The sequence below is a fragment of the Zonotrichia leucophrys genome, chromosome 2 (assembly GCF_028769735.1).
Source record: "Zonotrichia leucophrys gambelii isolate GWCS_2022_RI chromosome 2, RI_Zleu_2.0, whole genome shotgun sequence".
Taxonomy (NCBI): domain Eukaryota; kingdom Metazoa; phylum Chordata; class Aves; order Passeriformes; family Passerellidae; genus Zonotrichia; species Zonotrichia leucophrys.
This window is the reverse complement of record NC_088171.1, coordinates 7349612-7375881: the sequence shown is the minus strand read 5'-3', so window position 1 is coordinate 7375881 and position 26270 is coordinate 7349612. Positions and strand designations below refer to the sequence as shown.

Here is a 26270-nt window from a genome sequence, read left to right as displayed (position 1 = left end):
AAAAACTTGGAAATCTGGTCTGTGAAACAATTATTTTTTTTCTGTTGTGGGCTTGTTCTACTTGAATGTTCCTTTTAAAATTTGATTACCAACAAGCCCTGCATATTTTGAGAGACATCCTGTTCCTTGTGTTCAGAGAGGGACATGCTCATTTTATGTCTTTATGAAGTAATTCCTGAGACTCTCTTCAGAGCTGTATTTTTATGTTCATACATGTAATCTTTGTTTGAATTTGTCACACTTTCTCCTGCCTGTGTAATAATATCTTGGGATACTCTGGTGTTTATGATTTGAAAAAGGAACAATCATCTCTATCACTTTTCCCTTTTAAAGCATTGGGTGGTCAAGATACAGAAGCAAATTTGTAATTTTAAACATACAGGATGAATTCCACTTAGGCTACTTACAGCACCATAATCAATTGGAGACATTCCCATCATTATTTTGGTGTTACAAAGCACAAATCTGTACTTCAAGAGAAGCTGGGGTTTATAGATCAAACTCATAAAGTTTTTGTAATTGTTCAGAGGACAGTGATGTAGGTAACTTGCTATAAATACAAAATGCCCATCACTCTCCACCATTTCCTGCAGAGATTTGATCCTTTGAGTCACCACATGGAAGGCAGCTCCAGAATTGCAGGGACGTGGCTGCCTTGTGGTAGAGTAGATGCAGTTAGCAATGCCAAGAAATCAGCCTTCTGTCAGATAAATGTTTGAAATGGGGGTATTTTCAGTCAGTTTGCACAAAATAATTCTTACTCATCATGGGATCAGCAGACAGCCACACAGATTTGGAAGTACCTTGGAGTATCTTGGGATTGGGGAAAAAGGTGGGTACAGGTTTAGCCATGGTGGGTCAGTGCTGGGATTCAGCAGACACCAACATTGCAGCCAGTCCTGCAAATTCTGCTCTTTTGCATGCGCAGTCACAAGAACCTTGTGAAACCTTTTGTGGAAAAGTAGGTAAGGGAAATGTTGTCCCTGAAGGTATCAAGGTGTTTCAGGTGCTCTGGAGTTAACTGGTTAGTTACAGCTGCAGTGCTCTCAAATATTTGGCAGTCAAAACACATAAAGAATATATTGCCTTTTCAGCTGTTTCTTAGTAAATGCTGAGTTTCAGCAGCTGTGTATCAGAGGGATTCCTCTAGTTGATACTGTGGTATTTACATTTGTCCCTAGAGTTACATTTGGATTTGTAAAATATTTAAATTATTATTTAGACAAAACTTATCTCTGTAGGACTTACACTGTATTTAAAATAATCCACATATATATAATTGGAACAGCTGCTGAAACAAAGCTACATTTCCCTAGCAATCTTTTTTTATGGAACTGTGTCCCTTTATATTCCTGGTTCAGAGATAGCAGTTGGGCCTATTAGTTTAACTTCATGGACAGCAAATTCTGTATTGTAAGAGTCACATGAAAGTCAGAGGACAGTTGAAATGTTTCATTTGTGTTTCTCTTCCTGAGAATCTGTAGATGAAATGTGCTAAATTAATAAAGGGCAGGTCAGAATAAAAATCACTTGATGAAAAAGAAAAATTATTGTCTACAGTAAGAGCTGATGGATTGAGATCAAAATAGCTGTTTGCAGTTCAGTGCAAGTTTTTGTGGTAGATAGATAAGCCTCATAAACTGCTTACAGCAAGTAACTTTAGAGCTCTTGCTTAGTCCTCTAGCATACTTGGAACATTAGCTAAACCTCATTTTAGGCAATATGGGACAAACCACATTTCTGCAGTTGATTTTTGAATTAATATTCAAAAGTCTGTCAGTGCAGTTAACTTTTTGATAAAAAGAACTTCAGTATTTACATGCAGGGAACAGCAGACTGGGCACAGTATGACAGTTTCTGCTTAGTGGTTTTTAATTCAAGTATGTCTTTGCTTCCATTTCCAGTTGGAAGTGTAATGGGATAATATGTGAAGGTGGAAAAAGGAGAGGAAGAGAATATGTCTGTGAAACTATAATACTGATGATGAGAAAATGTGAATTAATGCAGTAATTTCTGATGGAGGCAGCTTTTAATGAAAGTTGAAACTGTATGAATAAATACGTGCAAAACTTATTTAGAGAATGTTTCATGTTGTCTCATGTCTTACAAAATGTGATGTGCTTGTTATTTATATTTTGTGGTTTTTTAATAGGTCACAACCATGGATATTTCATCTAATAAAGATGAGGAAGAAAACTCGATGCATAATACAGTTGTCCTGTTCTCTAACAGTGACAAGTTCACTCTCCATCAGGTTAGGATAATAGTTACAATTTTTCATTTTGTTTCCCTGCTCTTAATGATAAAAAAGTGAATGAAGTCCTTGTTAGGAGTTAAATTACACAGCAAACTAGTTGGATTTACAGTTAGATGTTTTCAGAAGTAGTGTCTGGCACGTGTTGAGAGCCTGCTCTTGTGTGTCCTTGCAGGATATGTGTGTGGTTTGTGGCAGTTTTGGCCAAGGTGCTGAGGGCCGGCTGCTGGCCTGTTCCCAGTGTGGGCAGTGTTACCATCCCTACTGTGTCAGTATTAAGGTGAGTGCTGTTGTTCCACACAAAAACCTCTTGATTGCACTGTTTTCATATTGTACTTTAATAGCACCACGCTGCCTTCGGTTTTGTGGTAATTAGGGGAGTCATTAACTTGTTAGATATTCATCAGCTAATGTGACCATTATTTGTATGTGACTTATGAAAGACTTTAATTAAATGTCATTTTATAGTATGCATAGCCTCAAGAGAAATTAACCTTTTTATAATTTCACAACCATAAATAGCACTGATTATCCAGCAGTTGGTTAAAATAACAGTTTGAGATACAAGTTTTAAACCTAGATACAAGCAGAATTAAAAACAAAGAAAAAATTACGCTGCATCTTCATTTACTTGGGGCATAAGGTTTAGTTGATTCAATTTGCCTGTTGGCTGTCAGAATTGACAGCAGTTGGAGTGGTTAATTAATACATTTTACATTCATTAGCCTAGGAGAGAATGTGTGAAAATTAAATTTGAATGCTGTGAAATGACCTAGCAAGCACAAAATAAGCTATTTACTGCAGTATATACACTGTACACTTTTCATTGGTTGTGATGTAAGTATATCTGTGTAAAAGTGGGATTTTTTTTAAAACATGTCAAAAACTTTATTTTGTACATACTTTAAAAATGCCATATGCATATTTCATGCAATTATAATTTGACTTTTTGTTTATATACTACTCTTGCATTATATATTAATTGCAGTAAGTTAGATGCTTGCTTCAGATGACTAAAACTCCAGCACCGTGATCACATCATGAGGATCAAGTTTGTGACCTCTTGAGGAACCAGAATGTACACAAATCTCTGGGAGCTGACAAGATGCATCCCAGAGTCCTGAGGGAATTGGCTGATGCAGCTGCCATGCCACTTTCCATGATATTTGAAAAGTCCTGGCAGTCAGGTGAAGTCCCAGGTGGCTTAAAAAGGGAAACACTGCATCTGTTTTTAAAAAGATTAGAAAGGGGTACAGTTTCTTTCTGTTTAATCCATTCCTGTTCATTGAAGCTTCAGAAAGTCTGATTGCTAAAGAGCTCCTCGTGATGTGGGTGATGTGCCCAGAGGAGCATCCTGAGCTCCACAAGCCAGACCTTAATTTATCCATTGATCACACTTCACTGAGCCGTTTGCAACTAATTCTCACCTTGCATTTTTCAGATTACTAAAGTGGTACTCAGCAAAGGTTGGAGGTGCCTGGAGTGCACAGTGTGTGAAGCCTGTGGGAAAGCCACAGATCCAGGGAGACTCCTCCTGTGCGACGACTGCGACATCAGCTACCACACCTACTGCCTGGACCCACCCCTGCAGACTGTGCCAAAGGGGGGCTGGAAGTGCAAATGGTGTGTTTGGGGCTGGGCTCAGAGCTGCTGACTGCTGGCCTCCTCTGCTTCTCTCTGTCACTTGGTGTTTGTAATGTCAGTTGAATTGTAACAAGGTTTTAGTTGTGTCTAAGTCAGGTGTATTAAACAAAGCCAACAAAATGCTTTTGAGTTGTTTGATTCAATTAGAACTGCTTCTTCATGCCAAAAACCACATTAGCAGAGATAGACAAAATTTCTCTTTTGAAACTCATAGCAAAAAAATATTCCAATTTATATTCATTGTAATCATTCCAGTGTTCATTTGGAAAGATGAATGGGTGCTTCACCCTGGTGTTCTTGACATAAAACCCTGTGAAAACAATTTGTTTTACTTGGGTGAAACACAAACAGATCAGACCTCTCACATGGTTAAGTCTCCAGATCTCAAAGTGAATGGCAACTGGAAGCAGGAACTCTTTGACCTGTTGAGCTGTTACAAGAACCCATCTGCCTGCTTTTGCAGTTTCAAGGGAATTATTAATTAGGAACTTTATTTCAAAAGTACAAAAAATGTTGTTAAATGTTTGTGGTTAAACATGTTGTTAAGTTAAAACTTAATTACTCACCTCTTTCTAAGTGGAAGAGATTTAAAGCCACAAAATCATCTTCCTGTGACCTGACACTAATAAATCTTTTTGTCTGTTCTGTAGGTGTGTTTGGTGCAGACACTGTGGAGCAACTTCTCCAGGTTTAAGATGTGAATGGCAAAACAATTACACCCAGTGTGCTCCCTGTGCAAGTTTGTCTACCTGCCCCATCTGCTACCGCACGTACAGGGATGAGGAGCTCATAATTCAGTGTAGACAGTGTGATCGGTAAGGATTTCTCATAGTTCACTTGTTTTCCTGTTCAAGTCTTATTTTAATTTTTCCCCCTTAATGTTGAAGTGTAGAGATGAAGGAAATGGTCATGTGGTAAAGAACAGTGGGTTACTGAGTCTCAGAAGTCTCTTAGTGGTTCATTTCTGGTTGTAGCACAGACTTAACTGTCTGACTCTGGGCAAATTAATTAATCACTCTGTGCCTCTTCCCTGCTGCCCTGTAAAAATAAAACTAATTTACCTCAAAAGACTATTGTTGTGAGGCTGAATCTAGATTACATTGTATAAAGTAATTAAAATTATTGCAATATAGGGAGAAAATTACCATACTAAAATATACTTGGGAGATTGTTTTATGGAGAGTTCCTTCCTGTGGAGGGAAATAGTTGATCTGCTGCTCCATATACAGGATGTAACACACACCACTGTAGGGGATGCTGTATATGGAAAACCTGATTCTGTGGTTTCTCCCTAAAAGAATTCAAACTGAACAACTGTTCCCCGTTTACTTGGACCATAGACTGATACTTGGGTCTCCTAAAACACCACCTATTTCCTTTAAATTGTATTTTTTCCCCCCACTTAATTTCTAGATGGATGCATGCAATCTGTCAGAACTTAAACACAGAGGAGGAAGTGGAAAACATAGCTGATATGGGTTTTGACTGTACCATTTGTAGGCCATACATTCCACCAACGAACGGTAAGGAGACGATCAAAACCAATGGCAGGATTGCACCCTGCGATAAATAAATAGGTTTGGGAATGTGTTCTGTGCTCTGATGGAGGTTTGGCTTGTGGTAGAAGTAAGATTTTGTTTTTTTCATGTTTGTTTTAAGGCCTCTTGTGAAAATTTCCTAGGCTCTTTTGCATTCTCAAGTGATTTATGCCAGAGGAAACTTCTTGGGTATCCTAGGTAGAGGTATTGAAGATAGGGAGAAACTGTTAAAAGCATTTGGTAGTGAAGGGGTCAAAGGCATCTCAGTTTGTCAAGTAGAAGGAAAAAAGCCCAGTTCTCTAAAGCTAGATCTAAAGAAGAATCAGAAAATTATTTCTAAGCAGAAAAAGTTTGTGTATTTTGATGCTTTGAGGCTGTCTGAGGCAGCAGTAGCTGTAACAAGTCTGTGTAAGCATTTTTCCCATCCTCCTTCATGTTTTCATAATGCCTTTTCCTCAGCTCTGCCAGTATTCAAGACCAATGCTTCCCTCCCTAGCTGCAATCTGGAAAAGATTGGCCATGCTTCTTTGGGAGTTATCACTTCCTTATTAATTAAAATTTGTAATTCCTTCTGATGAACTTTGTACCACTCTGGACATGGACACCAGCAGCCTTGTTGGTCTGTGTCACAGTTCTGTAGCAGTGGCACTTCAGGAGCTGAGGTTACTGCACTTTTAGCACATTTACAGCATCTGGCTCCATGGGATGGTGCTGGTTAATGTTCTGTGAGTGCCTGCCAGCCTGTGCCATGATTTATAGCCTTATATTTTAGTCTTGCTGCAAGGGTGATAGCCCAGGTCTGTTTTCCCTGCATGTCAGCTCAGGGAAGTTGCTGCTTCAGTCAGCTCCTTTAACATTGACACCTATTCCCATTTTTAGCATAAACAGATGAAAGTGTTCATATTACCCCTTCATTGAGGTATCACAAGAGAGCAGGAGGAGGAAGGTACAAGAGCTAAGCAAATGTTACAAGAAAAATTTATATCCACCAAGAAGTTGTCAGTAAGATTGGTTTTCCTGATCAAGATGGAAGATGTTGTGAGGCTTGAGAGATCTGCCAAGAAAAGTTCAATAGAGCATCTAATGTCCCCTAACACTGTGATGTCCTCATCACAGCAGTAAGTGTAACTTACTGACCTGACCTTGGAGGTTTATATACTCCCTGCTGGAGCACTTCCAAGGAACCCATTTTTATCACTAATAGAAACATGACTAATGCTTCTGTGTTTCTGCAAGTCACTTCATTGTAAAGATCTGCTTTCAAAAATTCAAAAGGAAAGAGGTTTATTTAAGTGGAAAAAGCAAGAAACTTGCAGATACAACACAGACTTTTGTGTATTTTTATAATAAGCTTTGAGTACTTAAAGCAAAAAGATCCAAGTAAGAAGTACTTCTTCCTTTCTCCTTGGGGCTGGCAGAGCTACCTTGTAGAGATAATTGAAGTCCATGATATGTGAGGTGGAACAGCTTCACAAGAGGTGTTTCACTTCCAGGCAGAAGCTGGCCCCTGAGTTAGTCCTTCCTGCACACCTCTGTGTAGTTGTGTTGCTTAGGTTTGGATTTCGAGGAATAGGAACCAATCCTCTGGGAGTTCCCAAGTTTTCTTTGCAGGTTTTTTTTACCTTTTTTTTTAAGACAAGTTTTTCAGCTTATTTCCTGTTATGACTCAGTATTAAAACATCTCTAACACATGTAAATTTGCACAGTTGCATGTCTGAATATGTCCTTTGTTGCATGTTGATAGATGCATGTTCTTCTATATGAAATGTTTCAGTCTTTTATGAATTCTTTTAAAACTTCTCTTGAAAATTTCTGTAATTTTTTCTTTCAAAGTGAGAAGAATTAGTGTTTGATAAACTTAGGGAAATAAATGTTACTTAGAGTAGAAAGCATCTAAAAATGTATCATATTGTGGGATTCTTACTGGGATGGTTCTTGCCCTTTCCATTTGATGTGTCATAGGTGTGTTGCAAGTATTGTTACAGGGTTTTTAACCACTTTCTTTCTAGAAGAAACAAGAGCCCCTAACCTAATAAAGAAACAAAACATTGCAGGTGTACCCTTGGTGAAGAGTAACTGGTTCTTGTGTGTAGGTATTGAGAATGAGATTTCATTTCTCTTTCTTCAGAAAGTAGAAACTTTTTAAAATTTGTAAGAGCTCTTCCCTATCTCATCATACTTGAAATTCTTAAAAAGTCATCTTCTTCAGGAAACAGAAATAAAAGATACTGGTTTTATTCTTGAACACACATAAGTATCAAAAGCCAGAATGGTGTAAGATTTGCTCCAGTGTAGTGTACCAGAAACCTTCATTATTAGGTTATTGTGAAATAATCATCACTGATCACTATTTTATCAGGTTCCTTTTAGTACTGTCTCAAGTTATAACAAATGTCCCCCAGCATATTGCTGTGTCCTGTAGAGAAATTTAGAAATTCTCATGACTAGATTCTAGGCAGGTGCATTAGGTAGCAGCAGCTTTTCCCCTGTGCTGTAATTCCTGCACACTCAGGAGGGGTTTGTGTCTCTCACCCACATCAGCTCCTGGACAGTTCTTGACCATCTCCTCAGCAGTTCTGCCTTTGTGTCATTTGCCCTTGCATGTCACATGCCCCATCTGCAACTTTCATCCCTCCTCACTTACCCCATCCTGTCTCCATCCAGACCCCAGCTTCCTCCTCCCCTGGTGCTGTTTTTGTTCCTCTGCAGGATGCAGAGCTCTGCCTGGTTTTCTGTAAGAGTTAGAACTGATCTGGGTGCAGTTTCTGCAGCTGCCTGTGCAGTTTTTCCTCCTGGGGCTCCAGTGAACATGTTCATGGAGGCAGTGAGGATTTGGTATCACTTCCCCCTGTCCAGGGGTACCTGATACTGCCAGTGAGGCACATTGTGGCTGGCAGTCTCTGTTGTATCATTTTCATTAAACTGATGTCAGTTTTTCTTTGTTCTGAAATTTAATTCTATGTACTTTACAAGATACAAACCCAACATAATACTGTGTGTTAAAAAATTAACTTTTCATTTTTTTTTATTATTTAGCACATTTACTATGTCAGCTCTAATGTTCTTGTGTTACTGCATTTACCAGAAAAAATCCCTGTGTCATTGACACAGCTATGCAGGCATGCAATAAAGAGTGCTCTGTTAGTGCTGTATTCTACATCAGCCATTCCACTCTATCTCATTTGCTGGTTGCATTTTTTCATAGAGTTCTTCTTTTCTATAACAGCCTTAAAAATGAACTCCCCTTTTTTTTCTCATCATTGTATTCTCTGCAATTATTTGCTTTCAGCTGAGGCTACTAAATGCTGTACAATATTCAGCATATTTAAACCCTTTTGCAGATAAGTTTAACAATTTTGGTTAAACTTCAGCTGAATGCCTCAGAAAGCACTATTTTTTCCTTTTTTTTTTCTTTTTAGGTAGGGTTTCTCTAACAGTACTATGCTTTTCTGCTATCCATTTTATTGATTGTAATCCTTAATCTGCACCCTAATTAGCTCCTTTTCTGGAAGTCTGTTTGATACTGTCTTCAAACACTGTTTGTTCGTGCAGTTTTTGTGAGTGGGTCTCTGAAGGCCTCACCTCTGTCACTATCAGCTTGTTTATTGGAGCCTTTCAACTCTATTCAGTCTCCAGAGCTAAAATTGTTCAGTCTGACCTGGATGAGATGATCTCTCTGTTGTTTGACTTTTAAATTAAGGATTTCAAATTTCTGTTCACAACTGTCTTTCTGATTTTCTTGTTTACCTTAGATTCCAATTCAGTAATTGCTACTTCATTCTTAAAACCATCTTGTAAATTATAAGAAATTAAATGAACAGATGATGTCTTATTCCACTTTGAATAGTTCTTGCAGTCCGCCTCTATTCTGTTTTTTTTAATTCAGTGTTTTGAGTATCTTCCTTTTTGCAGCTTGTCCCGTTTTTGTTTCTTTCTGGCTTTATGTCTCTTTCAAAATGTCATTTTCAATTTATTTTCTTCCTTGTCTTTCTCTGCACCGTTGAGTTCAGTTTTCAGTAGCTCTCATAGGCTCCTTTTGTTTACTAATTGCATGAAAATACTGGTTTTCTGTAGGTTATACCCTCTGCATTAGTTGCACATTGCATAAAATTCTCAAAGCACTGTAGTTTTTGAAGGCAGACTTGCATTTTCTTTATATTTGTTTATATGCTAGAAAGCATCCAGTATGTTTCATACTCATTTTAAGTGTTACTTGGAAGCTCTTGTGCTTTTCCCCATCTTGTCCTGGCTCCCATGGTGTGTTGTGAGGTGGGAACAGCAGCACACTGCCATGGTTGATGTGACACAGAGCCCCCACAGGTTCTCTGCCTCAGGGGTCTCAGCTTGTGTGACAGGCACAAAGGAAATACTCCAGATGTTATCTTGAGTCCTAAATTCAGCATGAGTAAGATTTCTAGGCCAAGGAAAAAGGAAAAAAGTGTGGATAAACTTGTCTCTGTGGTAATGCTGACTGTGCCTGACTAACAGGTTTTCTGATTCTAGTTCAGTGTTTGCAAGATAGGAGCTCCTAATTTTCCCTTTACTGCTCGCTCTGTGTAATCTCTGTGAAGTCACTACTAATATTAAGTTTAGTGTACACATCATAGGTGAGTGAAGCCTGATTGCAGTTACGAGTTAAGGCAAAAGGGAAGAGCATTTCTGCCCACTGCAGAAGTAGCCTTGTGTTGCAGGACATTTGGATTATTATTTTATCAGTCACACCATTCCACTGCTGCCCTGTAGCACACAAGGTGTAGTTTTTGAGTTTCTGCTTTCCATTTTCAGTACTCTTACCTGGAATAAGAATTGCCCTATCTAACTTCCAACAGGTTCTGTTATCTGTTCTCAATACCTCAGCCTTGTCCAAGTGCTGTGTAAGAGCCCAGCACAGACACAGTGAGAGCCTTGTGTGCAAAGCCCCTCCTTGGGGAAATGCTGATCAATACTCACTTCACAAAACCCTCACATTTTTAACGATTAGGGCAGCAAAACCTGAACATCATGACTAGTGTACAGGTTGCTTTCCAACCCAAAAGACCCACTGTATTCATTTGCCCTTGGTCCAGTAGAAAGAGATAATTTCCCATTGATTTCAGTACTATTCCAATGCCATTCTTGGCTTTAGGAAATTGGAGAACTTTAGTTTCTATCAGGCTTCTTTTGTAGTCACATCTGTGATACTGAAAAGCACTTTATTTTATAGGTGCAAGTAAATGATTGCCAACAGTATAAATTAGGGAGTTTAATGGAACTGCTTCAAGGAAAATTGATAGTTTCAATTTAAATCAAGTCACCATTTTTAAAAGTTGAAATTATTTTCCTTATATTTTTCAGTGCCTTCTTTGGACTGTTGTGATTCATCAGTTGGAGCTCAGATTATTTCAAAATCAAAAGAACTAGGTAAAGAATGGAAATGCTTAATATCTGATCATTTAGAATATTCTAAGGGTATATTTTTACATGAGACAAAAGTTCCTTTTCCTGTGGTTTTGTAACACACAGCATTAACTATCCTTCAGTTACCACAGCATGCTTTCCATTTTTTTTCCTCATTCTCTCTTCTTTCTTCTCTCTTGCCTGCCTTACCTGCACTGTAATAATTACTTTAAATTATGCTTTGATCCTACAGTCTTAGCTGCTTGCCTTAATATCAGTGGTGATAACACAGTGTGGCTGAGTCAAATGTACACAAATGTTTACAAGCTTGAGATGTTAGGAGGATGCAGCTTTTCTGTATTTGTCTGGTTTGTGCTAGGAATCTATAATCCTGACAAGCCTACTCCCAAGTCAGTCTTTACCCAGCAGCTTCCATCATGTTAGGACAGCTTCCATCACATCAGTTTTTTTTTTTTTTTACTATTTGACACCTCAGAGAAGGTTCTCCCCTCAAATATTCAATCAGAAAAAGAGTGTGAGATGTTTTTGAAACACACACCTTTCAAGTTCAGTGTAAGAAGGCAGTCAAGTGGGAAGAATTTGTTCAGAACCAGCTGTATTGTCAGATGTTACATGAGGAAATGTTTTTGGTTAAATGGAACAAATGTTATTATATTTGTCTGTTTTCGAAAGTTGTGTTACCAAATTATGATGTAATTGGCTCCAAAGAGCTGAAGCATCATTGCAGCCTCTTCATTATTTGGCAATTCCCTGAAAGTTCCCAAGCTTCCATTTGCAGGGCCTCAGCACAGGGGACAGGGCCTTTCTGCATGGTGAATTAAAGAATATTAGAGCTTATCAGTGGACTCAGTTGTCATTTAACAGCTTGAGGAAGAAACAGTCTTGCAGGTCTTGGTTCTACCCACAATTTCATTTTTGATCTTAAGCAGCTCACTTGATACAACTTTGGTTTTTTGTCTGCCTATGAAATAGGGCTGATAACCTCTCTGAGTTACCAGGAGTTCTTGGAGACTTAAGGTTATGAATAAGATGAAGGTAAAGTGCTGAGAACTGGATGGGGGCCTTGGCTGACAATCAACACAAGGACCCAAAGTATGACTTGCACAGTTTTCTGTGGGTGCCAGTAATACAGAAATACCTTGCAAGGCACCAATTTCCATAATCAAATTGTTCTTTCTAATGAGTACTTGATATAAGTTGTTTCATAGCAATGTAATGGATTGTTGCTGGATTTGACATCAGACTCTAAATCATAAAGCTGTAATTGTAATGTGTAAGACAGTGTCTGATATCTCTGGTTTATTTATTCCAATTTCTTCACTCACGGGTCAGCTCCATACTTGTGGATTATTAACTCTTGTAAGTGCTATTCCTAAAAAATCAAAGACTTGTAAATTAAAAGAGTTTTATATTGCTGTTATGATTCATTCAACTTTTATAGACCCACCGAAGACATACACCCAGGATGGAGTCTGCTTGACAGAATCCGGCATGTCTCAGTTACAGAGCCTCACTGTTACAGTACCGAGAAGAAAACGGACGAAACCAAAGCTTAAACTGAAGATTATAAATCAGAACAGTGTGGCTGTGCTTCAGACACCCCCAGATGCCCAGTCAGAGCACTCAAGAGATGGGGAGATGGATGACAGTAGAGGTAGCAGTCTACTTTTGGCATGTCTTGTAGCTTGGAGTGTTGCAGTACCTGTGTGTATTGCAAATATCCCTGGGAGTTTTTATTACACTGATACTCCTGTGTTCTGTACAGAATGTTTTATGGAAATTTCTTGAACAGTAGTCACGGCTCATTGTTGTCCATTTCAGGAATTTTCCTTGTTGTTCTGTTTATGGGTCATCCATCCTGTAGGAAACTCACCTTTCTAGGGCTGCCAGCACTGGAAATAGGAGATGATTTTTTGTCTAATCTTTGGGTTGCCTGTGGAAAACATTGCACACTCACAGAGTACAGGTGTACTCAAATTCACTGCAAACTGTTTGAAAGTGTTGGCTCAGCAAAGCAACATCTGTATCACTGAGAGGCTGGTACTAGAATCAAGTGGGAAAGTGGATTAGTTCTTTGCTGAGAGTATTTCTCGTTTCTGAAAGAAGTAAGGTAGGAGTCAGTGGTCTGGGCTAACACTGTCACGGTGCAGCACCATTGTCCTTGCCATGGTCTGCCTGTTCATGCTGAGGAGGGTGATGGCACAGCAGGGGTTAACCCATGGCCTGAGACAAAGGCTCCTTCCAGTGGCAGCTGAGAAAGTCACTGCCTTGTCATGTAGGTGTCTCTGGAGAGGAACTGAGGCACACAGGCACCCCACCTCCCCACAATTCTGTACTGCAACACTGCCTGGTTAATCAGGTTAAATGTCATAAGAAGCTGGGTACTTCAGCCATCAGTGAAGTTTCAGTGTTAGCTTGTTGATAGAAGTGTTCCTGTTCTTTGATGAGTGCATTCTTACCCTCTGTTGTTGACTAGAACTATTCTTTACTAAAAATAGCTTCCTTTTATTTCTTTATAACCTTTTAAACAGTTTGTTTTTCTTTCATGTCTTTCAGTATTCACAGGGTTTGGTACGTCATCCTAGCATTACATGGACTCTGAAATTTCATCTCATATTTTCATATTCTCCATCAGCTGGGTTTTTGACAGCAAAAAATGCTTTTGAATTTGGAGGCAGCTAGTCACTTCCCTTGTTCTCCTTCAGTGGTTAATAATCTTTACTTTTAAAAATGTGTGCCTGTTTTCTACATGACTTTTTCTGACTTCTTTATCTGCTTGTTGGCATCTGTAAGTGGTAGGTCTTCACAGGTAGATAACAGGATATATAGATGTGATAGCAGGGTATGAAAGGGAGAGCCAGAGCATGCACAACTTCAGTTTCAGTTCTGATCACCTTTTGTTGCCTTTTTGAGAGATAAAGCACATTCATATGTGTGATGGGAACAGCACAGTGAGTACATGGGGATAGGTTGGATTTCCTTGAAGCTCTGGGTGTGTAGGGCTCTACTCTGGAGAGAGGATCAGTGTCTATCTCCAAACAGGTGGAATTTTTGTATGACCATCAGCATGAATATAGCATGGCTTTGGTTGGAGTAACACAGTGTGGTAATACCAGGGAAAAAGGAGAAGACCCTTACTTTGAGTCTTGATGTTCAGATGGAAAAAACAGGCTTTATCTGAGAAAAGTGAGCTCATGGAATTTTGTTACGCTCTTGTCTGTAGGCTTGCATCAGGTTCAGATTTCACTGGGTCTTCTACATTTTAGAGTCCACTTGAAAGTTGAGCTTGCTTTGGGAGCTTCAGCCTGGTGGCCTTTGCCATCCACTGGCTTTGTTGGTGGAGCTCAGTGAGGTCTTTATCAGTGGGAGAGTCTGGGCCATGACCTGGCCTGTGCAAGAGTGAGGGTTGCAGTTCTGCTACAGCAAAAGTGGTGTTGAAGAGTCCAGCTCTGTTATAACAGTATTTCTCCCTCTTACAACTGCATGGGGTTTTACTCCATCTAGAATTGTACACCTATATCCAAAGCAGAACATGAGAATTCCAGTATCTTTTCAGGGGTGAGAGCATATTTAACATTTCAGAAGGTTTATGATAAAATGAAGATGCAAGGTCTTTTTGGGGATATCAAGAAGAATTCATTCCCTCTCTCTTCAACACCAAAGGCTTTTTAATGTCAACATACTTTACATCTGTTTCTCTCCTGCTTTCCCACAGAATATAAACTTTAACTTTGAATTATAGTCTTCATCTTCAAGGCTGAGTAATTCCTTTGGGCTGAATTTTGTATTATATAAATCAAATTCCTCTTCATGGATCAGTCTGCTTTCAGTCAGTCACAGCTTCAAGTCATGAGCCCACTACACTAGAAGTCATTACATTCTGCTTTCCAAGTGCAGGCTGCAGTTTTTGAGTGTCTTCTCAATTAAAAAAAAGCCCTGTCAAAGAAAACTGAGGAGAACAGTGAAGAAAAGGAAATTTATCTTTGTAAAACGGGGTCCTTGATGGAACAGCTAGGGATTGCTCAGATACTTAGCACAAGCTTCCAAAGGAGGTACCAAAACTTTCTCTGATTTATATATATTAATTACAGCATTTATTTACTGATTTTGTCTGAACATCATCTCATAGGAAATGTGTGTATAGTTAGGATGAGTTTCCCAAAAATGTCCAGGGTTTACGATTATCTGTCACCCTTTTGAAAAATCTGTCATTCTCAGCCAGTTTCTCATAAAACAGTCAGATGTGGAAATTTTGGAAAAAATCATTTTGTTTGGCTTTTCCAGTTAAAGTTACCATTGCCTCTCTTCTGCAGAAGGTGACCTTATGGATTGTGATGGAAAATCAGATTCCAGCCCAGAACGGGAAGCTGTGGATGATGATACCAAAGTGGCTGAAGGAGCTGATGGGATTAAAAAAAGGAAGCGAAAACCATACAGACCTGGTAGGATAAAGTAACTTAGATCATTGTGTGTCCATTGCTCATTTCTTTCTGTAGAATTACAAAATAAAAAAAAATAGAAAACACCATGCAATTCTGAAGTATTCTACTGCTTATTGTTGACTGTAGATTTTCCCCCTGTTCTGTTTAAAGTTTCCTTTTTTCTTCTTTGTCAAAACACTTTTCCAAAGGTTGCTGGTCAACAGTGCACTTGTTTTTAGGGTGCTTCTCAGTTACTTGTAGTAGTTCAGATCTGTGCCTTATTGATTCTTAACTTGATAGGAAATTGTGCTGTGTTTCTATAATTGTTGAAGGAGAGTTTTTATATGTGTATATATATATGGCAATATCTGAACTTCAGACAACTTTTTGCAGTTATTTTGTATTCTCAGATTACTTCTGACAGGTGAATTTTAATGAATTCAGTTACTGGATGAATTCATTTATTTTAATTTCTTTGTGCAGTTGACTCTTAATTATCCTGACTGAATTAATTACCTGTATGTCTTGGGTGCACAAACAGTTGAGCTGTATACATGTAGAATACATCCATTAGTTGTCCATTAGTTTTCTGCAGCCAACAATTCCCCTGAAAAATGAAACAGATCTGTATCTGATACATTTAGATCCATACACACCAACTGCAAAGATCAGGAACTCTGCAGTCAGTCTCTAGTGAAGGATTCAGGAGTTTCAGGCCACTATGAGGTTGATTAATTATCTTTTTATTTGGGATATGTCCTTCTCTGGTAGCATCATTTGGAGTGGTGGGCTCTCTAGAGCTATTTGCAGAGGATTTTTTGTGATCCTTTGAGGTTCTTTAATAGCTTTCATTTGGTAGATTGACAGCTAATTCCAGCAACTCATCAGTTTGCCCCAAGGGAGGGGAAAGCCAACATCTGAAAAGTTGCCAGGTTTGGTGATTTGAGCTTCTTGTGGATGTTCTACAGTCCTGAAATTCTGATCATTTTTCATTACATGTGTACCCACTTCGACATAAAAATTCATAAATGTCTCATAAAATTTGAAATGAAAACTCATCAAGTATCTCAGATTCATTCTTAGACAGCTAGATGCAGCAGTCTCCTTGACCTGCAGAGTAATCCTGGCTCTCATTTGTACTATGAAACACAGTTTTTATTCCATACATTGAATTTTTACTTCCTTGTTCAGGTATTGGTGGATTTATGGTACGTCAGAGGAGTCGTACGGGGCAGGGGAAGACAAAAAGATCTCTCTCCAGGAAAGATTCTTCTGGATCTGTTTCTGAACAGTTGCCTGGCAGAGATGAAGGTAAGTGCAGGAATTTGGTGTTAAATGTTTGTTCATGCTTTATGCAGTAAAAGCAATACAGCTCATGTATGTTTGTCATGATGGCTTTATGAATTCAACTGAAAATAACCATTTCTGCATAGCAGAATTTCAACAGAGCCCATTATGTACAAAGAAACTGAAACAATGAATTGCAGGCTGTTGTAGGAGATAAATAATGAGAATTATTATTATTATTACTATTATTACTGTGTTAGATTTAGAGCAATCCTCTTTCTCCAGATGTAGCCCTGGTCCAGGGGTGTCTTCTGGACCATCAGTTTTAATACTCAGCAGTGTTTCATATTCCAAGAGTGTCTCTAATCAATTTTTATAAATCTGTTCATGCTCTGGGAAATCCTTTATTAGAGAGTTTAGTGATATGTTATTGTTGTATGAAGAAATAATTCCTTTTTATTTTAAGCCAGATACCTGAGAGTTTCATAAGCTGTCTGAGAGTTTCATAAGCTGTCTTCATGTTTAATGTTATGAAAGATTATTTTTTAAAAGTCATTCATTCTAGAAATATTTTCTAGATGTGTATCATATTTCCCTATCAGTGTTGCCTTTTCCAGGGCTGAAGAATCCTTGACTTTGTTGGGTGCCTTTTCCCATGGCAGAGCCATTTTCATGCCTCTGGCACTGCAGTTCTCAGTAGATTGGGCACCTAACAAGAAGTCAGATTTTATTCCTGGGCCTTTTTCTCTTTCTTGCTGTGTGTGATTAGACTAAATTATTCCATCCATCTGAAGTTGCTCACACTAATCTAGAGGGTGTTGAGGTATCATTCAGGGGAGATGTGGAATATGTTTAGTTCAGAGCCTGTTCCCTGATAAGTCAGGTAGAAGGAGGCAGCTGCTTCTGAAGGATGGCTGATACCACTCCAGTTACAGACCCTGGCCTGAGATTTCTCCTGTCACTCCTTGCTGTTTACATATTGGTTTTTTACCCTTTATAGAGCCAGATCAGTCTCTTGCTGTAGATTGTACAACATGGTGGGGACTGGATCTTTGCTACAGCATCGAGGCAGTGTTATTAAAATCTAACATTCAAGCGTTGTCTGTGCTTGTATTTGTAAAACTGCTTCATAAAGCCAATAAACATTTCTTTTATCAGTGCAGTCAGATATTCTGATTAAGTTCCCAATCTTGGTATAGTGTTTGCATTCTCTTCAATATTAGTGTTACAGCTGTGTTTCTGCTTTGTAAATAATATTTCAGTGTAGCATATTGCCTTATTTCAGGTTGTGCTGAAAATCTTGCGTTAGATATTTTTATTTGTCTGCTGCTTTAAGTAAAACTTTTTGTTAAAATTGGCTAAAAAGCTAATTCCCCATTCTGGGTAACACTACAATGCATGTTGTTAAAAAGGACTATTCTTAAACAAGTATTCTTCAGTTGAAAGTTGGAGTTTCTTTTTGTGCTCAGGCACAATTGCTAGTTGAGAAAAATAAAAATCAGCTTGCCAGGAGCCTGCTCTTCAGTGGCCAGTTCTCATTCAGCTTTACCAGGATTTTTTGCACCCTTGTCACATCCACTCCTTTTCTCTGTAAAGCCTCCCTCTCAGTGCAGAGGTCAGTGCTGGTGAACCTCATTCCACTCATGGTCCTCTGGATATCCTGCAGGAGATCACTGCACTACAAAGCAGAGCTGATTTTATTATCATGATAATTCAGTTTCTTAAATAACTTGCCAGAGTCCTTAACTTCATGTAATTTGCTTTGGCAAGACAGAAGTAGCAGGACTTGAAAAGTTCTGCATTACCTACAGTGTTTTTCTTGCTCTGTTGTAATAAAATACTGAATGATTGATGAGTACTGTGTGCTTTTGTGTTTATTAGAAAAAGCAGTGCCACTTTGAAATATGACAGCTGAATAAATGTGTAATTTTTCTTGAAGGGCTTCTTTATAGATTTCTTTTTCTAGGGTGTTCATTATTGATATGATAGTTCTTTCTCAGATGTAAAAAAAATACGTTTTTTGCTTCTAATTTGAGGAAAAAATAGTGTATGAAATGAAAGGTGGTTAATGTGTAACTCAGCATTGATGACACTGGAGATACTTCTTGAGTGGAATTGTCGTTTTAAATACCTGGTTGAATGGCACCTATAATTTCTGTCAAATTGGCAAATTCTTAGCTTGCCTGCAGAAGTTAAAGGTCTGTGTGTCCCTGGGAGGTACAGCAGTGTTGTGGCTGGTGTCACATCTGGCATTTCCTGCTGCCAGAGCCTGGGTGCTCAGGGCAGTTCACAGCTGGATAAAATCCACTTTGGAATGCATCTGGAGGGATGTGCAGTAACCCACACACCCAGAGGTGGCCAGATGTGCTGCCACTGTACCTGTGGAGCCAAATACTGAGTGCTTTATTTACTTGTGCCCTGGTGTTCCTTTGTAGGTTGGACAGAGCAGCTGCCAGACACTCCAGTTGAGGAGTCTACCCCAGCTTCTGAAAGCACTGAGAAAATCAAAAAGCGTTACAGGAAAAAGAAAAATAAACTCGAAGAAACCTTTCCTGCCTACCTGCAGGTAAAGCTGGTGGTCTGCTCCTTGTGTTGTAAATCTGTTTAAAAGCCTACTCTGCATGTGTTGTTTCATAGTTCATTTAAACCAATAATGGTTTTTTTTCTGATTCCAAAATTAGGATTTAAATGAAATGGGTTTTCTGTAAAGAACATTCATAAGCTTGTACAGGAAACTGTGTATTATGTTGAATCTCCAGGATTCTGGGGAATCCTTCTCAATGTATTTGGATCTCTCCCTGTTCTGAGAGATCAGATAGTTTGGAAAAATCATTCTTTTGCTCTCTGAACTGCCACATGGTATTTCCACATTCAGCCCTGCAGGATGTCTTAGCCTGATCAGGCCACTTCCTCAGCTTCTCACTTTGCTTTTTGAGGATTATAGAACATGATTTGATAAGGGAAACTTATTTCCTAACAGTTTTATGGATTTATATGCCCTGCATCTCCCTAGCACAATAATGTCTGCTCTTCCCTCCCTTTGATTTCATGATGTCCCTGGCAGGTAAGAGGCAGCAGTTGGGGATAATAATCAGGATATTACAAACTGGCTGGTTTATATATATATATATATATAAAATATAATATAAAACTTGGCTTATTCTTCTTCTCAGCCAGTTTCTTCATGGTGAAGGAAACTTTCCAAATTTCAACTCTCATTGTCTTGTAGATGTTCACCAAACTTCATGGCATGAACTGTATTGGGATTGAAAGCAGAGAATTAACAGAGAGGCAGAACATTTTCTCTTTTAAAAATAATATTTCTTAAGTGGGGAAGTGACTTGGAAAATAAATACTTTAACAACGTTTCCTTTGGACTAATAAGGATATATATTTTTAATGCTTGTTTTACTCCTGTAAAACATAGAATATTTCTTAGATTCTTCATTAGTATTACAGTAATTGCTGCTGAAAAAAAATCTATATTTAGATTTATTTTGAGAACTGTATCCTAAATCAAGATTTTAAAGACAACATTGGAACATGTCCCAACATGTTATATAATGAATACAGGTTGGGAAATTACTGAGTATTCAGGCTTAGGTGAGTGATAGCTGTTACATAATATTTTAAAAGCCACTTTTATAATGTAAGTTAAACATCTTCAAGTGTTTTGTTATTGCAGTTATACATGAGGATGATTTTGTGAAATGCAGTGTGTGGTGATTCTCAAAATAGAACCAAGGTTCTACATCAAGTTGCCCAGTAATGTGCCCCTTCTTCAGCTCTCCTGTTTGTGGAAGGAGAAATATTTTAAATAATAAACAAATTTTGATAGGTAATAGCACTGTATTGATACACTGTCTGTGCTACATATGTGTAAGAAAACTAATGTTTTTCTGTATAATTTTAAGGCCTTAATTTAATCCTAAAACTTTGGTAATGTAGCTTCCTCAGGTAAGTTGTAGCTGCTGTAGCACTCCTCATGTCTCCTGCTATAGATATTGCCCTACTGAAATGTTTGTGAGACTGAGACTGTGCTTTTATATTCTTACTAATCCTTGGCTTTTAATTTTAACTGTGTCATTTACTGAGATTTTTTCAGTCAATACAGTGTTCTTCCTACATTAAATCATTTTGTCTTCTTTGCAGGAAGCTTTTTTTGGGAAAGACTTACTGGATACCAGTAGACAGAACAAGATGAGCCTGGATAATTTACCTGAAGAGTCACTTCCACTTTCATGTAAAACAAACTTGGCCACCAATTTCCTGGATCCTTCATCTGACCCTCTTCTTAGCTCCACCTCCACTCCATCTCAGGCAAAACTGGGACCTCAAGGTATGCAAACCTGAACTTAGTGATTATTCAGTAGTTTGATTTTATTCTGATGACTGGGGCATTTCCACTCAATTTTCTTCTTTCCTCCCATGGTTTTCTGCTGTATTTCTCAGCATTCTATATATGAACTGTCCTTGTGAGGTTAACTAACACTGATATTTAGTGATATTCTTCTCAAGGGCTCCAGCTGTTTCAGAAAGAGCAGTGGATGACACAACAATTGGCACTTAAAGCAAATCTGCAACATCTTGACTGTAATATCCGTGGCTATAAAATCCATGAAAATTGGCTCTGTGTAGGAAAAAGCATACAGTTCATTATAGAAGAAAACATAGACACTCTCATTAAAAGATATTTTTAGTAGTTTGGTGAATACTAGTTGGATGAATATCATCCATCTTTACTGTTTTAGATTATTTTAGGTTGCCAGTCTTCTTGGAATTTTTGTTTCACCATGTCCTTTCTGAACATGAGTGCCCTTTCTAGGTACAGTTTGTAGCCCCTAGGCAATCTTTTGCTTCTGCTATTGCAGAACCTTACTGAAGGTTCTGCTGAGAGTTTTGCAAATAGCCAGAGGGTTGTAAAGTGCTGCTGAAAGAGCAGCCTCACACAAAAGAGCAATTAAAACCTTGCTGTCTACTTCAAATTATTTTTTCTCTGTCTTGTGGTAAGTATATGCTGTTAGCTGGAGATATCTTTATTTTAAGAAACTGCTACTATTTCTTTTGTACATGAATTAATTTATGGCTTGTGTTTCAGCTGATCCCCAATGTTTTTCCATCTATAGCTGTTTGCACACACTGTCACAGTTCCCACTGTCCAGAGAGTCATTTGAAGAAAGGTCACCTATTTGGAATTGTTACTTAGTGAAAATCTGCTAAATGAAAAGCAAAAGGCTGTATTATAATTAAACATTGATTGTTCTATGGTTGAAGTTGTGAGTAATGGAGAATGCAAAAAAGTGACTTCCCTTAAGGTGAAGCTGCTGGAAATGAAGTGTTGCAAAGTCTGTATTTCCTTAGTTCCAGCACTACAAGAAGATAAGCTCACTATGACTTTTTTCCACCCTGGCTTTCTTTTGAAGCCAGAGAAATTCAACTCCAGAGGTCTTTCCTGGCCTATCCAGCTGCAAGCTTGAAGTCACTAATGTGTTTATGTCTTAGGGTAGTACAGGGCTTTAGAAATTCATGAAGTTGATGTTAATTTAATGGTCTGTTTTTCCAAAGTCTGAAAGTTTTCATAAAAAAGCAGAGTTGTCGAACTTTGTAGTTTCATCTTCTTTTTATTCAAAAATAAATAATAAAAAGGTGGCTATTAATAAATAAATCACCAGCAATGGCTTTAGTGGATATCCTACTGTCCTTGCCCTTTGACATGTGAGACACTCAAAGTCTTTCTGGCCATAGGAACATTCTCAGCTCAATTGTCTTTCTCAGTTCTCTTGCAGCTGTGCAGATTTCCAGCCAGAATTGTGTCCAGCTGGAGCTGTTGGTGTAGGTGGGGCACCAGTGGGTGAAGTCCCCTGCCAGTATTGATCAGTTCCAGTGCAGTTGGGAATTCTGTGCCTGTGACTTTCTGGGCCACAGTGATTTCCACAACAGCATCCCCCTGTGTGAGAGGTTCACTGGCTAATTGCTGAGCTCCCTTCTGGCTGGAGCTGAAGAGGAGCTGCAGATGAGAGCAGTGTCCCAGGGCTGTGGTGTTTTCATCATTTCCATACAGACCTGGCTGTGAGCTGTTTGTTCCCTGCACTGGGGGGCTGCAGGTCTGTGTTGTTACCAGCTGTGATGTTTTCCTACACTGCCACTTCCCACAGGATTGCTGACTCCTGTGAGATTCCTTCCTTAATTGCACAGGTCTTTTCTACAAGGAAAATGTTCTTCTCTTGGAAACTGCACTTGTATAATCCCAGGATGAAGGGTTGGATATGTTTGTTCATCTTTCAGAGAGCTCTTAAGCATCTAAAGCAGTGACCCTGCTCTGCTTTCCAGCAGGTGCCCAGCTGGCTGTTCAGGCTGTGATGTTCAGGCTGCCCCTGAGCTGACAGTGCATTTCAGGGACATGTTCTGGCATTTATTTGTTCTCACACCATAGTTAAGGGTAGCTGGACCTTTCTCTAGCCAGGATTGCAGTGGTGATGGGAATTGGCAGAGCTGGACAGAAGAGGGATTTGGGAATCCTTTGTTTTTACTGTTAATTTCTAGAAACTGTGACTGAAGTGGGCTTTAGGCTCCCAGCCCTGCATTTTGTCTGACAGGTTGCTGGTTTTATTTTCAGTTAGAAACTCACTTTTCCTATGTTTTTATAACATGTGGCACTCTGTGCACTCTGTTCTGCATGGCACCAACCCTTAAATCACTTCCCAGTGCTGAAACAGAGTGCAAAGGTTTGCTCACAGGTTCATGGGGGAAGTTGGAGGTGTTGCTTTAGATCTGTTGCATTCTGAGGACTGTCTGTCTCTCTCTTGAGTTGCCTGACCTGTGTGTCCCTGATGAAAAGGAAGCCACTTGGTGAGGTATGTGCTGTGAAGGCTCTGGTATTGTGACCTTTCCTTTAGTTTGAAATAGCTTAAATTCAGTGTATTTTTTCTGGAAGTACTGAAAAAGTCATCTGTTCAAGTGAGGTCTCCAGAGAATGCTAGAGAAATTGTTCCTAGACAAAAGGAGAGGAGTTGTCTGAGTCTCTGTAACTGATTCAGGTGCTGCTGGGACATTTTATGACTACAAATGTTACTGTGTGATTAAACATCTTGGGATGGCTGCAGCCTTGGGAGAGGCATCTTTATGATTTTAGAACTTCATAAATAATAAATAGCTGCATTTGAGGGATCAGGCTCACAAGAAAGCATTAGAACTGTACTCTCTTAGAGATCCAGCATTACAAGCAAATTATTTTCCTTTTTGCTTTGTCTTGGCTTTCATCTCCATTCTGAAAAGAGTCAAATTAATGAGCACTATTGAGCTGTTTGTTTGGCAGCAGATGTCAACCAGCTATTGATTGTGATCTGAAGCAGCTGACTCAAGTGATTTCGTTGTTTCCAAGATAATATTTAACACACATGGAATTAAAACAAGGAAAAAATAGAAGAAAAAAAAGTAAAAACATGCTTTAGATTAGATGTCTTGTGCGAGTTTCATAGATTATAGACTATCCCTCTGCTGTCACCAACACTCAACTCTTTTTATAGACTTAACAAACTCCATTTTGAAAGCAGGATGATTTTTCCAGCTTATCTTATATGAAGGCCACTGTGGAATCTAATTTCCTTCATTCCTTGTGGAATCCTAATTTTCCTTCAGTTAGAGACCCTGAAATTTGAAGCCTGGATTTATTTATGGCCAATTTGTAGCTACAGGTGGTAAATTTGGAATCTTTGAATGTTAGATCTTTTCACCTGAGCTCCTCCCAGCTGCTTACACAATATATTTATATTCACACTAGAAGTTAAATTGAATTGTCAGAAGGAAAACAATTATCTGAAAAAAACCCAAACAAACTAAAAAACCCAAAAAAAGGAACCCACCAAACACCAACGACTAGGTTCATTTGAGAGATTTCAATTTAACAATATTTTTTATCAGGTACACAAATAACTGTGCCTGCAAACTGGTGTGGTTTTGAAGCACTGGTAGATGGTTTTGCTGGTATCAGTAGCAGCTGTATTTGTTTTTTACATTTAAATGGACTGGTCTGCACTGTGTTATTAATCCACCTTGTTGAGTGGCAGATATAAAACCTGATTTAATTAGGGTGGTTTCATCTTGTCTGCATTGCAAAGGGTAATAAGTGAAGAATGAAAGTAGTAAAGTGAGGAAAAACAATTTTCATTTTGACTTGATAATGGAAGAAGGGAAAAGGGTTGTCTCTGAAAATCAGCAGAAGGCACTTGTAATTCATTGTTAAACTTAGCAGCTTGGAAAGCAACCTCATGATAGAAGTAAATCCTTGGCACCAGGCTCTGAATTAAGCTGTATTTTTTCCTGGGGTAGTTGGATTGTAACAATGGGAAATACATCTGTATTTGTCTGAAATGTGTGTGTTCTTTGGCTTTCTGGTCCCTCTTCACCTGGCCATATATTTGTTTTCCACATTATATATTTTATGATTTGTATTAATCCTTTTTTTTCTGTTAAATTTATATTTGCCATCTCATCATGTTTTATTGCTCTGGCAGTGATTGCTCATGTAGTCATGACAGTCTGCAGTTTTACTGAAAAATATTTTCCTCAACTTTTATTTGTTTGTCAAACATTTTTTGCAAATGTTGCACATCTGTAATAGTCCAAAGCAACTAGTTAATAAAACCAGATGGGCCATTTGGAGTAATTCCTCTCTTGTGAATTGGACATCAAGAAGATAATAGTATCCAGAATTTATTATTTAATATTAAAGAATTTATTGCTAGACCAGGTCAGTTTTTTCCTAGATGGCAAACAAATATGACATTTCTGTCTCTGGGTGTTACCATTCCATCAGGTTTTCTTCTGATCTTAAAAGTATCATCTTCAATTTCTATTTATTTATTCTTGCTTCTTGCTCTAGATTTCACTTCCCTATCAGGGTGTGGTAACCAGTTGCTTCTGTATTAAGAAAGAGTGGTGGTAAAAGAAATAACTGATTGCCTTTAAAAAAACCCCACTCCTTGTAGATTTACTGTGAGCTGTCCTATATAAAACCCATTTGTTGACTTAAACATTCATGGGCCTTTGTATCTCAGAGGTTGCAAGTTCAGAGTAGATTTTGGGGTTATTTTCCCCCTGGAATCATCCAGTCTTTGTTTCACATGATGTGATCACTTCTAAAAAGACTAAACAATGTAAGCACGTGCAGGTGGCTCAGTCCTGGCAGGGAGAGGCTGCTGCCCAGCACAGTCTGACCCCAGGGACCTGTGCAGTTGGAGACCATAGGAGACCCTTAGAGCCCATCTGTGTTTGGGGCTGCAGCTCCAGAACATCACCAGAGCTGCAGAAATGTTGATTTTGTTCTTTGCATCTTCTACAGGCAGCACCGACGATCCTTTAGCTGATCTTTCTGAGGTCTTAAACACTGATGATGATATTCTTGGAATACTTTCTGATGATTTGGTAAAGTCTGGAGATCATTCAGGTATGTATGTCCATGGGGTCTCTCCCTATTGTTTCCCATTTTTTCCTCTGTATTATAGATGTATTTGTTGTACTGTATCTGTAGGTTCTGCTCTAGGTCATTTCAGATACAATTTTCATATCTTAAGAATACCTTGGTTTGGAATGATTTTGGTTTATTCTACCAAAAAAATGCCCAAACTTGTCAACATTTTGTTTTTACTTGGCTCTTTGCTTTGCTGCTTAAGAGAGGATAAAATGTAGCTGCCGTTGTCTCTCATACCTGCGTAGCTTTTTTCAGCATGC

At 38.6% G+C, this 26270-nt stretch overlaps 1 protein-coding gene across 7 annotated transcripts in view; it reads left to right on the top strand.

The window, feature by feature from the left end:
- Positions 1–26270, top strand: part of KMT2C (lysine methyltransferase 2C) — a 189072-nt gene that overhangs the window by 122155 nt on the left and 40647 nt on the right. For 5 of the 7 annotated variants that reach the window (XM_064703871.1, XM_064703875.1, XM_064703873.1 and 2 more), the window contains 12 exons: positions 2153–2254; positions 2430–2534; positions 3696–3877; positions 4549–4713; positions 5312–5421; positions 10771–10836; positions 12275–12487; positions 15147–15275; positions 16446–16565; positions 18977–19107; positions 20694–20880; positions 25882–25986. In XM_064703871.1, coding sequence (XP_064559941.1) covers positions 2153–2254; positions 2430–2534; positions 3696–3877; positions 4549–4713; positions 5312–5421; positions 10771–10836; positions 12275–12487; positions 15147–15275; positions 16446–16565; positions 18977–19107; positions 20694–20880; positions 25882–25986 — 1615 coding nt within the window. The remainder of the gene's footprint in view (positions 1–2152; positions 2255–2429; positions 2535–3695; positions 3878–4548; positions 4714–5311; positions 5422–10770; positions 10837–12274; positions 12488–15146; positions 15276–16445; positions 16566–18976; positions 19108–20693; positions 20881–25881; positions 25987–26270) is intronic. The other 2 variants (XM_064703874.1, XM_064703877.1) reach the window with 2 other exon arrangements.